Raw genomic sequence first — 14,137 nt, forward strand, 5'->3', positions numbered from 1 at the left:
ACCTAGTTTAAATACAGTAGTGTTTAATATCTCCTATTTTCCCTTTATTCCTAATTGGTAATTTGACCTGGGTAGCCCACATTCTTATACTAATTAATTTATTAGACTATATAGAAAGCTGTGGTTTTGCCCCCTCCTCCCCACCAAAAAAAAAAAAATAATAATAAAGGCTTTTCTTTCCATAATATTTTAGCAAGGAGGCAAAAAAAAAAGAGAACCAGGTCATCCACCAACTATACTTAAATTTCCTGCCTCTTTTGCTTCTACAGGGAAGAAGAAAGAACACAAGAAAGTGAAGTCCACTAGGGAGTCTGTCCGTATTTCTGAACTTCCAACCTCTCCCTCTGGTGGATTTTTTCAGGCAGTTTCTTTTCCTGAAATTCGTGCCCGTCCTCCCTTGGGCTGGACTGAATTACAGGCAGCTAAAAGAGGACATAGTTCTAATAGAGACCCATTCAGGGAATCTCTGAATACCTCAAGCTTACTTGGCATAGGACAAGCAGAAAAAGTAGTTTCAGGGGAGGATATTTTCAATTCTTCTAAGTACAGCCAGGAAAGATTCTTGGGGAAAAGTTCACTATCTTCCCAGCCTGAACCATTTGCCACATTGTCCTCAGCTGCAGTGAGGCCCTCATGTTCTCTTGCACTTAAAGACCCCACTCCCAAGAGCCTAGGAGATCACTTACAAAACATTTGTGGTGAAAATAAGGCTGAGTTTGGTTCTTTTACTGAGAGGGCGTGTAACCTAGCACACTCAGTCCTCTTCCAGAATAGAGAAAAGCCAGATATTTTAGAGAACTCGCAAGGAATTACTCCATCTCTAGCTCAGGCCATCAAAGATTATGTAAATGCTCTGTTCATAAAGGCAGGAGCAAGTAACTTAGATGGAATTTCTAACTCTAACTTGGCCAATGTGGAAAACCTACATAAAGAGGCTGGCCCATCTCAGTTTCAAGAAACCGAATCCATGTGTTCTCCCCCCAAATGCCCTAGACTGCATGAGAGATCAGCAAAGGAACAGGATTCAGGTTTTCTTTGTCCTTCTCAACATAGTATAGCTCCTTCTGCCTTTGCAAAAGCTGTTATTTCTCAGTCACTCAGTACCTTAGGCATAGAAACTCCTAAGGAATGTCAGCATGACACATTAAGCAGCATAGAACCATCTTTTCCCCTCCATGACTCTATTTTAAAGGTAATTGATGAGGAATGGAGTCAAATTGATAGGCAGATTCCATCAGTGGCGAGCAAATATCCAGTTTCTGCTAAAGAGACATCACACATGTTGTCAGTTCCGAAAGTGGATGCTGAAATCTTAGAATTGACTTCTGAAGTCACTTCTCCAGCAGCCTCTCACGCTTGTAACAATCAGCTTGATCTTGCCTTTTGTAAAACATATGAAGCTGCAGCAGGAGCCCTGCAGATTGCAGCCCATACGGCTTTTGTTGCTCGGGCCATACAAACAAGTATCAGTCAGGTTGCAAACATTCTCAACTCTGATCCTAGTCAGATACCTGAGGCACTTAGAACTCTAAACAAAACATATGATGCAGCCTCATTTCTCTGTGATGCTGCCTTTGATGAAGTGAGGATGGCTGCCAGTACCATGGGATCTTCTACCATGGGGCGTCGGCATCTCTGGCTGAACAATGACAAAGTCAGCCCCGCTCAAAAGAACAAGCTGCTAGTGCTTCCTCTCAGAGGGGGAACATTGTTTGGAGGAGAAGTACAGAAAGTTATTAAAAAGCGTGGGAAGAGACAGTGATGAAATTGTAAGGAGGGATCTTTCCCGGGATGATAAGGCATAAAAAGCCCTAGAGTCTTGGCTAGCAATTTCCACCCGATACAGGCCAAACTCAACGCAATCCTTTTTTCTTTGCACAGATTAAAAACTCCATTCCTAAGTTGTCACTTTTATGATTTATGGTTTACAGAGTATTAGTAATTATTCCTTTCAAAATTTGGTGGGTTTACTTTAATACTTTCCTTTTGAAACTTATTTCTATAAAATTATGAAACTTTCAAGTTTAGCACCTTTCATAATTGTGTACATTCCAGTTTTTACAACTAAGAAACAAAATTAAAATCTTCATTGTATTTCAGTACTTTTAAACATTTGTAATTTCACTGTTGTCACTGTTTTCTACCACAACAAATTACAACTCCTCCACATTTTAATATATGCTTTGATAAGTTACAGTGGCCTACTTCTAGTGAAGAGCTCCAAACTTTACTTAGCTTGTCTCTTTTCCATATTAGAAGTCTTACCTGCTTAATAGCACCATGCAAACTTGTATATTGTTGAAATTGTATATCATTAGTATAACTTTGGAGAAAGCAGATAGACATCCATCTTGTTTTTCCTTCATTCTTCCCCTGTAGTTAAAATGACACATTCGAATAGGAATTTAAGGTTAAATAAGCAGGAAAAAGTAGTTTTTATTGTCAGAAATCGGCTGTCTCAAAATACCTTCCATTCCCACAGTCCCTTTCTTCCATCCCCTTTATCTTATCCTCTTGTACCACAACTGGGTCACAAGTCTATCACAAGGGAAAAAAAAGTCATAGGTTTTCTATAAATAATTATCCACAATAATACTGTGTATTTTCAACAACAATGTTTTGTATTAGAAAGATCAGAATTATTATTTTTTGATATTTTTCCTTCACCTTGTTTTGTGCTTCATAAGTAAAACTTTGTAATTAAAGTTAAAATTAATTTCCAAAATAAGTTTGAAATATTTGGTATGTGAAATGATGGTGGTGCCAAAAGTATGTTTATGTAGCTAGTTCTACAAAAGCATGATTTTTTTTTTTACATGTTTTGTTTTTGGAAATATGTATTTAGTAACTGAACCCCCTATTTTTCTGTTTTATGGGAAATAAATGGTAACTTGGTCTTAAATGTACCAAAAGAATTATCTGTAGAATAAGTTAATAGCAAGTGAATTGTTGACCCATCAAAAGTGCCTAGAATTTTTTTATTGAACAATCTAAAATATTTGTATATGGAAGAATATATAAAACAATATATAAAACAATAATTATTAAATATGATCGCCTGGGCATTTGCTGTCCCAGAATCCAACCAGTCTTAGATTTTTTAAAATATGTTTTATTACCTTTTATCTGTCTGGATTTTGTAAGGAATGTTTTTTGTTCATTTTTTGTCTTCTCTGAAATGCTGTATGTGCTACTTTGCAGAGCGCTGTGCAATTAAGTTGTAATAATGTAGAGTGCCTCCACAAATTCAATAAAGTTTTAAAACTTGAAAAATATTGTGTGGCCTTCAAAACCATGTAGCATGTGTGTGTTTTTTTGGAATTTCACTAAATCATATCCTATTCAACATGGATCCCTTTCGCAATTCCTTGGAGTAAATTTGACATCTTGTAGTGTTTCCTTTGAATTGAAAACGTGTGTTAACAAATTCACATTATTATCACTTTTGATTTTCCTATTGTATAAACTGTCTTCATTACTCCTTTAAGTGTTTTCTAAATGTTATCAAAATTTGTGAGGAATTAAATTCATTTGAGCCCATTTAACTTCTGTTTATACATACTGACTCTTGACTTTTTACAATTTTTCTGTTCTACTTCCTGTCTAGTCAAAAACCAAAAACAAGACCCAAATACCTAAAATTTGAGAAACCCAAAGGGACTCTCTATTTAGAGTTAAAAACAATCCAATCCAATCTTTAAATTTTACAGATAAAAAAACAAATCAGGAAGGGTTGTGCTATTGTCACCCAAACAAAAGCCAAAATTCAAATTCAGGGCATCCAAATCTGTTCTGTCTTCCACTTTACTATACTGCCTCACTTTAAATAGCTCTTGTCCAGATATAAAGTTACTATTATTCTTGGGGGAGGGAACAATGTAGTGCCTCAATTTAAAATAAAAGTAGAATTGCCTTGGTAAAAATCAGTTTTATTTATAATTTTGACATTACATAACAATCACATTTAAGATTCAAAAAGCTTAAGATGACTTTACCCAACTGCATCCATTTCAGGGATGGGGGATGGTTTAACAAGTAGTTGCATGTTTTGTTTTTTTTTTTTTTTCCATTTGCTTTATTGACATCTGGGTACGATTTTTCATTGTTTCATTAAGAGGCTAAAGAAAGAAATAGTGTAAGCTGAGTCATTAGAGATTTGAACGTGTAGTTTTCTGATTCATTAAAGTTTAAACAGTGGCAGCAAAATTTATGACTAGGAAAATGAAATTGGCTATATTAGTTTAACAGTTTTAAGAAGAGAGCGTATGACCAGGAAGGTTATAAGCCAATTAGGATCTTGATAGATTACAAACTCCTTGAGGAAAGGAATTTATCAAATAGATATATCCTGTTTTTAATCTCCATATCTAGCTAATGGATACATTAAAATTAATTTCTCAAGATATTCACAGTGTTCTGTGAATGGTTTTGTCATTGTGTACAATTTACCCCCAAACCTCAGTGGGTTACAACCCCAGAGGATGGTAGTTTGCCTTAAAGACCATATAAGTAGTTTGAGTTACTGCCGTCAATGACCATTTGCTGGTTGACTGAAGGAAAGGCTAAAATCATTTTATAATAATCACTTATTTCTTGAGTACACAATTATGCAATTTTTAGTTTATTTTCCTTTAAAGTTTTCAAGTTGTTTCAATTAAAGTGCTTTGTAGAGCACGGAGTTTGGTCTCAGAGAAAATGATGGGGAGATGAAAAAATAATAAGAAGTGGTTATTTGCTTGAGAAAGATAAATAGGATACAATCAAATGAGACGAAGCAACTTAAGGCTTAAATTTTGGACAGATCTGCATTTGAACTGCCTTTTAGATTTTCATTTTTAGGGATAGGAATGAAGTGGAAGTGGTTGGATTTTTAAAAACTGCTATCAATTAGATTGATTTGAAAGAAATAGCAAGGTGAATTAAAGAGTTAAGTGCCAAAGATTAATATTGCTTTTGGTGTTATTTCTAGAACTCAAGCTTGAGAAGAGAGAACCATTAAAAGGCAAGGCAAAGACTCCAGTAACCCTCAAGCAAAGAAGAGTTGAACATAATCAGGTAAGTACCTTTAGTTTTATGATCCAGCCACTTAGATATATATTTAATTTTTTGGCATTGTTCATCCCACTTAATTTTTCCTTTAGTGGAGGAGATATAGGTCTTGACAAGTGTCATAAATTGTTGACAGTAGAACCATTTTACTACTAAAATGTTGTCTAATTAAATAGCCTCAAAAGTGGATTCTTGTCATGTGTTCAGTATGCAGTTGCAATTTCTGTGCAAACATCAAGAGTTCAGTGTCTTCTGTGTCAGTTCTGTGTTAATTTTTAAAGCAAAGCATACTGACAGTCCACCCTGTGGCACTGAGGAATGGTCAGCTGCACTCGTATCATAAAACAGAAACAGTCCTCAGCTGTCTGTCTGATTTGGGCCAGAGAGCATTTTCAGCCCTTCATAGTGACGCTTGGCAGGACAGACCTGCAACTGCCACCATGGAAAAACTCACCATTGCCAAGGCGGGTCGTGCCATGGTCTGGAGACGTTTTTCTCATTTCAGAAGCCCCATGTGTCCCTCTCCCCTGTGACCTGTTGGTAGAAGGCCCTGGAGAGGCCTCAGACTTTCCCCATAGGTTCAGGCCCTCTTCCCTACCTTCTCAGCCCTGGGGCTGAGTCCACTTCTCACCCCAAAGTTTATCACCACCTTTGCAGTGGGAGTGGAAGCAGCCTAGATTTCTGCTTTGTGTTCCTGGTGTCCCGAGTTGAATAATGAATGCACCCCCACAAGACATTGTTACATGGGCCAGGCGACAGGGTTCCTGTCTCTTGTTGCTAATCTTGTATCCTTGAGCAAGTCTTGTCCTGTCTTCATTGGTGAAATACAGACAATGCTTGGTCTCAATTCTTTTTTTTTTTTTGGTACTAAAATTTAAAACTTAATGATATATTTTATAGACACTGATGGCAGTGTTGGAATTTCAAAAAGACTGGTTTCTTAGAAGGATTACAATAACTGATGCTGAGTGAAGTGAACAAAACAGGGAGAACATTGTATGTCATAATCAACTGTGGTAGACAGCTCTCCTCAGCAATACAATTATCCAAGACAATTCCAAAAGAGTCACGATGGAAAATGCTGTCAATTCCAGATAAAAAACACTTAGGAGTCTGATTGCAAATTGAAGCATACCATCTTCACTTTTTTTTTTTTTTCCTTTCTAATGGTTTTCCTCTGTTCTGAGTTTTTTCCACAACATGACTAATGTGGAAATTTGTTTAATATGTTAGTAGATCTATTTCAGATTGCTTTCTGTCTTGGGGATGGGAAAAGGAAGAGATAGAGGAAAAAGAATTTTGAACTCAAAATCTTATAAAATGAATGTTGAAAACTATCTTTATGTGTAATTAGGAAGAATACTATTAAGATGGAGGAAAAGACTTTTCATATTGGGGGTTAGATAGGATTGAGTTGGGCAGAAAGGGCCAGGAATAGGAATCTGGCTTTCCAGGTGGAGTTTAGAAGATAGACAAAAAGTTGGATTTCAAAGAATTCTTAAAGGATTCAATGAAATAGTCTAGATTAAGGACTCAGCAAACTTTAAGGCCCTACATAAATGGAAGCTATTATTATTGTAGCACTACATTTCAAGTTAAAATATTTGTAGGAATCTGCCATTTTAACATATTTCAATATGGGCTTATGGGATCGAAGATTGAGAGCTGGAAAGGTCCCTAAAAGTCATCCTGATCAACCCTCTCAGAGGGTTGACACTAAAGGTCTTTCTTGAGGTTATCCAAGTGCAAGAGGCAGGAATTGAGCCTGGGTCTTTTTGATGCCAAGTCCAGCATTATTTACTATGTTTATTTTTTAACAGTTGAGTTTGTTGTTGTTTTAAGATTTAACATGAATTTTTGGAATATCATCAATTTAAAATTTAGAGATCTTTTGTATTTTTACATTTCTGAAAGAATAAACTAGAAGGGAAGAGACCTAGCTGCACACTTGGCTCCATTTCTGTCCCTCTTTGTCTCTTGTTGTCTTCTGGTTCCAAGATGTCCCTCAGCCACAGGGAACCTGGCATGTCTTTGGTTGAGATGTGCACATGTCTCATTTGCTAGGGCAAACTCAAAATACTTTAAAGGAATTTTAATAGTAGAATGAGAGGAAAACAAATCCCAAAGGCAATTTAAAAAAAATTAAAGGGCACAATTCTGATCTAGCCAAAAATAACTTAATACACACTTTACATTTTTCTTTAAATTGACTTAGTCATGTTTGACTTAAGGTAAATTTGAGTTGGTACTACTGCCAGTCTGGAGAGGTCCTAAATCCCTTACAAACTCAAGTTGTAGCTGGTCTGGCTTTGCCCATCAGTGCAGAGGTTGCTTTCTCATTTCTGTGCCGCCTCTTTTTTTGGGCCCCTGCTAGAGGCTTTCTTCTTTTCCTGGAAGGCTCTGGCTTTTAACCCCCTCTTTCCCTATTCCTACCTGCACATTTACTATCTAGTTTATTAAGACCAAAGATAAATTCTTACTTATTCTTGTCCAACCTTGTCCAGCCTCATTGTACATCCTTTGCCCTCCTACACAGTGATTTGGCCAGAGGCTAGGATAGTCGCTCCTCCATCTGGCAGAAGCCCATCTGCCCCAGTGGGCTGGATTTGAGGCCATCCAAGAGTGCATCAAACCTTTCCTGATTCCCTCCAACTGTGGGTGTCCTCTCTCTTAGGTTTCTCTAGAGAATTCCACTTTGTACGTAAACTGCGTATATATTTACATATACTTGCCTTTCCCATTAAAATCTGAACTTCCTTTGTCCTTTTATCCCCATAGCCCAGCACACTGCCAAGTATATAGTATATGCTTCATAAATACTTATTGACTAATAGATTACTAGACAGTGAAACCAGATCTCTTCACTTATTCACTAATAATCATGTGATCTTGATAGCCCATGCCACATTTCCCAGAATCTTGTTTGTATCAGATGGATAGAACCAATTTTAATTCTCTAAAATTTTCTTTTCTTTTTTTTCCTCACTGTCTTCTGTGATCATGTTTCCTTTTTGAGGGAAAACACTGGCTCTTAGGTCATTTGCAGAAATCTGGTCTCTTCAGAGAGTGAGTGGTCATAACAGTTTTATTATGTTTGGCTGTTTGTTTTTTTAGTCCAGACTTTTGATATCTCAATCTGGGGACCTCTGGGTTTCAACTTCTCATTTGGTGAAGCCTGTAAACTCTCTGTAACATTTTTAAAAATGGAATAAAACAAGCATTTCCATCATATAGTATAATTTAAAAAAATGATTGTACACGAAACTGCAAATCTATATACAGCTTACTATTCCTTTCAGATACACAGCAAAAGTATGTAAATTAATTTTTTTTTTCTTCTGCCCTCTTCCTCTAGAGAAGTGTCTATCATTCTTCTCTGGATGAAGATAGCATCTTCATACATCCTTTATGGTTAATTTGGGTATTTTTATGATAGACAAAATAACATACTTGTTCAAAGTCATTCTTTTTTTTTTTTTTTAATATTTGGCTAATAACTTTTTTTTAATTTTTATTTAATAATTACTTTATATTGACACTCGTTTCTGTTCCGATTTTTTTTTTCCCTCCCTCCCTCCACCCCCTCCCCTAGATGGCAAGCAGTCCTTTATATGTTGGATATGTTGCAGTATATCCTAGATACAATATATGTTTGCAGAACCGAACAGTTCTCTTGTTGCATAGGGAGAATTGGATTCAGAAGGTATAAATAACCCGGGAAGAAAAACAAAAATGCAGATAGTTTACATTCGTTTCCCAGTGTTCTTTCTTTGGGTGTAGCTGCTTTTGTCCATCATTTATCAATTGAAACTCAGGTCTCTTTGTCAAAGAAATTCACTTCCATCAAAATATGTCCTCATACAATATCGTTGTCGAAGTGTATAATGATCTCCTAGTTCTGCTCATTTCACTTAGCATCAGTTCATGTAAGTCTCGCCAGTCCTCTCTGTATTCATCCTGCTGGTCATTTCTTACAGAACAATAATATTCCATAACATTCATATACCACAATTTACCCAGCCATTCTCCAATTGATGGGCATCCATTCATTTTCCAGTTTCTAGCCACTACAAACAGGGCTGCTACAAACATTCAAAGTCATTCTTAAAACAATACTGTTGTTACTGTATACGAAGCTCTTGATATTCTATAATTTAATCTTTAAGAAATGCCACAGTCAGACAGGACTTGAATGAAGGTTTTCTGTATTTCCATAGCAGACTTAAATAAAGCAGCCAAGGAAACGCAGAGTAGAAGATCAGCTAGCAGAGAACGTAGGGAAGATGGGGAAGGGTGTGGGCTATCATTCAGTGTGACAAACAAAATGAACAGTTTGAGAAATTTGGTTTTGAAACTAAGGTAACTGGACTAGAGTGTCATGTGAAAGGAAATTGCCTTAATTCGTGGAACTTTATGTAGGACCTTGTCTTAAAAATGAAAGAAATTATGAATTTGGAAAATGTGGGGTGGTCAGGCTTTAAAACATATAGAGTAAAAATCATTGAAATTCATTTTGAGGTTTTTTTGCTTAACAAGTTGGCAGCATATAATGCAATGCTCAGAGGTGTGGGAAATTGACGTAGATATATGCCATTTTCCATATATTTTGCATATGTGCTTAATCCTTTAATCATCTTACTGTTGACTGGCTCGTAACTATCTCAATTTGTATGAATTGCACTATTTTTTCCTATTATGTTTAGATTTATATGCTTGTGGTGTTTTGGTTTTTTAAAAAAAATATGATATGTGCAAAAGCCAAAGGTTATGGATTTATGCTTCCTGTATATTATGTATCTATCAATTTATCTATTTTTAAAATGTTTTTTCCCCAATTATATGTAAAGACAGTTTTTAACATTACATATTTTTTTTTTTAATTTTGAATTCCAAACCTTCTCCCTGTCTGATACAGCAAGCAATTTGATAAAGATTATACATGTTCAGTCCTGCAAACTTAGTAGTCTTGAGTACAATATTACAATATATATTGTGAAAGAAGACACAGACCCAAAGGGAAAAAAATTTTTCCTGATTCTGTTTACTTAATTTGGCCTAACTTCATTAGATATTTCCAGATTTTTCCGAAATCAACCTGTTTGTCATTTCTCATAGCATAATAATATTCCATTATATTCATATATTACAGCTTTTTCTGGCATCTTCCTCAATTTCCAATTCTTAGCCATTACAAAAGGATTTTTTTTTATAAATATATCCCATTTTTTTTTCCTTTATTTTTTAAAATCTCTGGTGTACAGACATAGCAATGGTATTGCTAGATAGCCCTTTGGGTATAGATCAAATTATTCTCTAAAATGGTTGGATCAGTTCATAATTCTACCAACAGTGCATTTGTGTCAGTTTTCCCACCTCCCTTCCAACATTTATCCTATTTAAAGAATTTTGATAGGTTATTTTAGAATTGAGATCTTCACATTTCATTACTTTTACTTTTATTATACCCCTAAGCCACACAATAAATTGCACTATCTCCTGAGTCTTAAGTTTACCTTTGAATTCTATTTTGGCATGCTTTCTTTATTATGAGGCTCTGCCATTATGTTGATAGGAAAATCATAAGCCTGAAATTTATAGGGAAACTGAAGCTTATTTAAGTTCACCCATTCACCTACCCTAACCCATACCTTAATAGGATTCCTGTCTCAGATTCCTTGAAAAGTGGACATCCAGGGCTAAAGAGCTTTCCCAAAACTTTCCCTTTTGACATTTGGAAAATTTTGTTAAGAAACTTTTCTTTGGGCTGAGTGAAAATCTGTCATCTTAGACCTTTGATTCATTAGTAATGTATCAGTCTTCCAGGATTGATTATATTTGCTTTTATATATATATATATATATATATATATATATATATATATATATATATAATATATATATATATATATTATATATATATATAAATTGCTTTCCTACTCAAGATGTCTCTTTCCTAGTGTTAAACAGAATTCCTAATTCTAATGTTTTTGGTGACTTGCTTTTGAAACATCTCAGAAAAATATTGGCCTTCCTTGGGATATTCTATAGTCATCAACTCTTTCATTCTAAGTTTTTTTTTTTTTTTTAATTAATTCATTCTAAAATCAGATTAGGTTTTTGTTGTTGTTATTTTTGGCTGCCACATGGCATTGCTAATAAGTGTCAAGTTTGAATTCCAGTAAAACCTTGAGATCTTCATATCAGCTTTTCCAGAGATCTTTATACATTCCCATTGTTTTAAACCAACCTGTCCTTTGTCCTTTACTTTTTGAAATCTGCCCAAGAGCAGCTCAGCTTTACTCATCTATTTGTTCCTTCTGGCCTAGTGGTCTGTAATTCCACAACATGGCTTCTGGGTTTTTTTTTTTTTCTTCCTTTGATCTTTGTCCCAGTTTTCGATAACATGCTTCCCTTTTCTTTTTGTGAATCCCATGAGATCCCTGTTACCTTCTTTGCCTAACAATCTCTAGTTCATGAGGAAAAATTTTTAAAAAGCCAAATACTTTTAATTGAGAATACCATTAAAGGAAATTTTTTCAGACTTTACTAGTATGTAGATATGTCTTTTCCAAAAATGAGGTGGTAAGCTTTTTCGGGAAAGTGAATAATCTTATAAAAACAAATGATTTTATACTAAGTTGTCTGTTAATAGACACGAGTATTAAGTATTGGTTTTAACAGTATAATTGAATTTTTAAAGTAATTTGGACACAACAGCAATAGAATTAAGAGAAAAATAACAGACTGGGAATAATTCTATAGCAAATAGGACAAGTGAAAACTTGACTTTTTAAACATATAAGGAAATATTTAAAATTATTCCCAAGCCACAGCAGATAAATAATGAAAAAATTTAAATGGAAGCCTAGTAGTTACTTTAAACAATATGTACCTTACTAGTTATCAGATAATTATAAATGAAAATAATGTTGAGATATGACTACAAATCCACCAAATCAGTGTAAATAAATTTTTAAAATGAAACTCAGTGCTGGTAGAATTGTGGAACTAAACATAATTGTTCATTATTGGTAGAATTACAATAAGTGGAATTTTTGGAAAAAAAGCATCTTAATATCCAATAATAAATGTTATATATTAATGGAATGGCATGCTAAAATGTAATTAAGATTACATGTATAAAAGAATATAAAGAAATCTCAGAGATGGGGAGAAACCGTAATGAAATAATGAAAACTAGAAAACAGAACCAGAAAAACAATAAAGTGTGTGCTACTAATGACCAATGAAGAGGAAAAGCAAGTGAAAATGAAGAGCCAAACAAAAGAGTCTTTGTAGAGACAGAGAGTGGTCCCAAAATACACTCTCGTGTATGGAAATGCAAAGTAGCATTCAGTGAACAATTTGTTTTAAATACCTACACACATACAGGGTGGCCTTTAGATTAAATTGTTTTTACTTGAGTTTATATGATATCTAGGAAATTTTAAAATTACTTTTCTGTTTATTCAGAGTGAGCACCTCTTGATTCTATATAAAGTATTCAGGAATGCCTCAACACCTACACATAGCTCTGGCCCCAGTCAGGAAGTCCTGAGTTCAAAAGCGGTCTCTGACACTTAGTTGCTGTGTAATCCAGGGCTACAATCTGTTTCCTGCCTTTTCGTCACCTGTGTTGTAGCGATCATAATAACACTTTGCTCACAGAGTTGAGCAAAGATCAAATGAGATAATATTTGTAAAGCTCTGGATAGCACAAAGTAGACACTTAATAAAATTTGTTCCCCCTACCATCCTACAAAAGGACCAGTTTTCAAACTAATTCGATCACTTTTCCTGGACTTAGGATGCATAGAATGATAGTTGCAGAGCTGGAAGAGGGACCATAGGGACCTACTGTCTAACCCTTCATTTCACAAAGAAACTGAAAACTGGAAGTTAAAATGAAATGTGATACATGGAATGTGCATTGTAAACTTTAAAAAGGTATGCATTTAATGCTGCTGCTGATGTGACCCTGGGCAAGTCAGGGTCACATAGTTGGTTAGTTTACAGAGCTAAGATTGGAACTTAATTCTCCCAACTCTTAGGGTTAATGCTTGTCTGCTTGACCACACAGCATATCCTACTGATCTATCACAAAGTAGTCTTTCTAGCCTTTCCAAAATGAGGAAGTTAAAGGAAGATTGAATTCCCTGTTTTCTTATTGAAACATTCTGGAACCCCACAGCAAACCTATACACTAGCATACTGCTTAAGTCTGGCATCATTTTATGTTTTCCAAATCATTTTTTTTAACTTCCTTTATCTTAATTGCATTTAATAATGATGTTGTCTAAGATCTGTTTTTTCCTGATGATTATTGCTATCTTTCTATGTTCTCCGTACATGATCTTTGAGAGTTTTTGTGACTACTTTCAGAGTTGAACAATTGTTCATCACTTTTCCATGTGTATTTGAGATTTAACAATTTAGCTTAATTTTCCCATTCCAAATATACAGTCTGATCTAGACAGATACTACCTCTAGGAATGCAAGATTACATCTCCATACTATGATGGGTCATCTGAATGAAGAAATCATACCTTAATAATAGTGCTTTTTAAAAAAATAATTAAAATCAGCCTTTGGAGAATGTGGCAGAAGACAGATGGTATCCCCTTGAGGGGTAGTGTGGCTTAGTGGATGCTCAGACAATCCTGGATTTAGAGTCTGGGGTAAATTTGAATCTCCCACCTCAGACACTTACCAGCTAAGTGATCATTGATTGGCAAATGATAGAACCTCCTTATCTATAATATGATAATATGAGGATAATTTTATTTATACTACCTTTTTTACAGATTTATTGTGATAAAAATACTTTGCAAAGCATTAAAGCACTATGTAAAGGGGCAACAGTGGATAGAGCACCAATCCTGAAGTCAGGAGGACCTGAGTTCAAATCTGGCCTCATGACACTTAAAGTGTGTCCTAGCTGTGTGACCCTGGGCAAGTCACTTAACATTAAGTGCTTCAGCCCCCCCCCCAAAAAAAGCACTATGTAAAATTGTTGTTATTATTGTTATTATTAAAGAGATAAGGAACCTAACAAAAGTTTGCACATAAGAGAGAAAACTCAATTTTGC

The 14,137-nt window shown here is 35.1% G+C and overlaps 1 protein-coding gene across 4 annotated transcripts in view; it reads left to right on the forward strand.

Annotated features, from left to right (window-relative positions):
- TMPO (thymopoietin) overlaps window positions 1-14,137 on the forward strand; it is a 46,028-nt gene that overhangs the window by 14,803 nt on the left and 17,088 nt on the right. For 3 of the 4 annotated variants that reach the window (XM_052001609.1, XM_052001607.1, XM_052001610.1), the window contains exon 4: window positions 4,970-5,055. In XM_052001609.1, coding sequence (XP_051857569.1) covers window positions 4,970-5,055 — 86 coding nt within the window. Of the gene's footprint in view, window positions 1-269; window positions 3,293-4,969; window positions 5,056-14,137 lie in introns of those variants that run through there. The other variant, XM_052001606.1, reaches the window with a different exon arrangement.

The sequence above is a fragment of the Antechinus flavipes genome, chromosome 5 (genome assembly GCF_016432865.1).
Source record: "Antechinus flavipes isolate AdamAnt ecotype Samford, QLD, Australia chromosome 5, AdamAnt_v2, whole genome shotgun sequence".
In the NCBI taxonomy this organism is placed as follows: domain Eukaryota; kingdom Metazoa; phylum Chordata; class Mammalia; order Dasyuromorphia; family Dasyuridae; genus Antechinus; species Antechinus flavipes.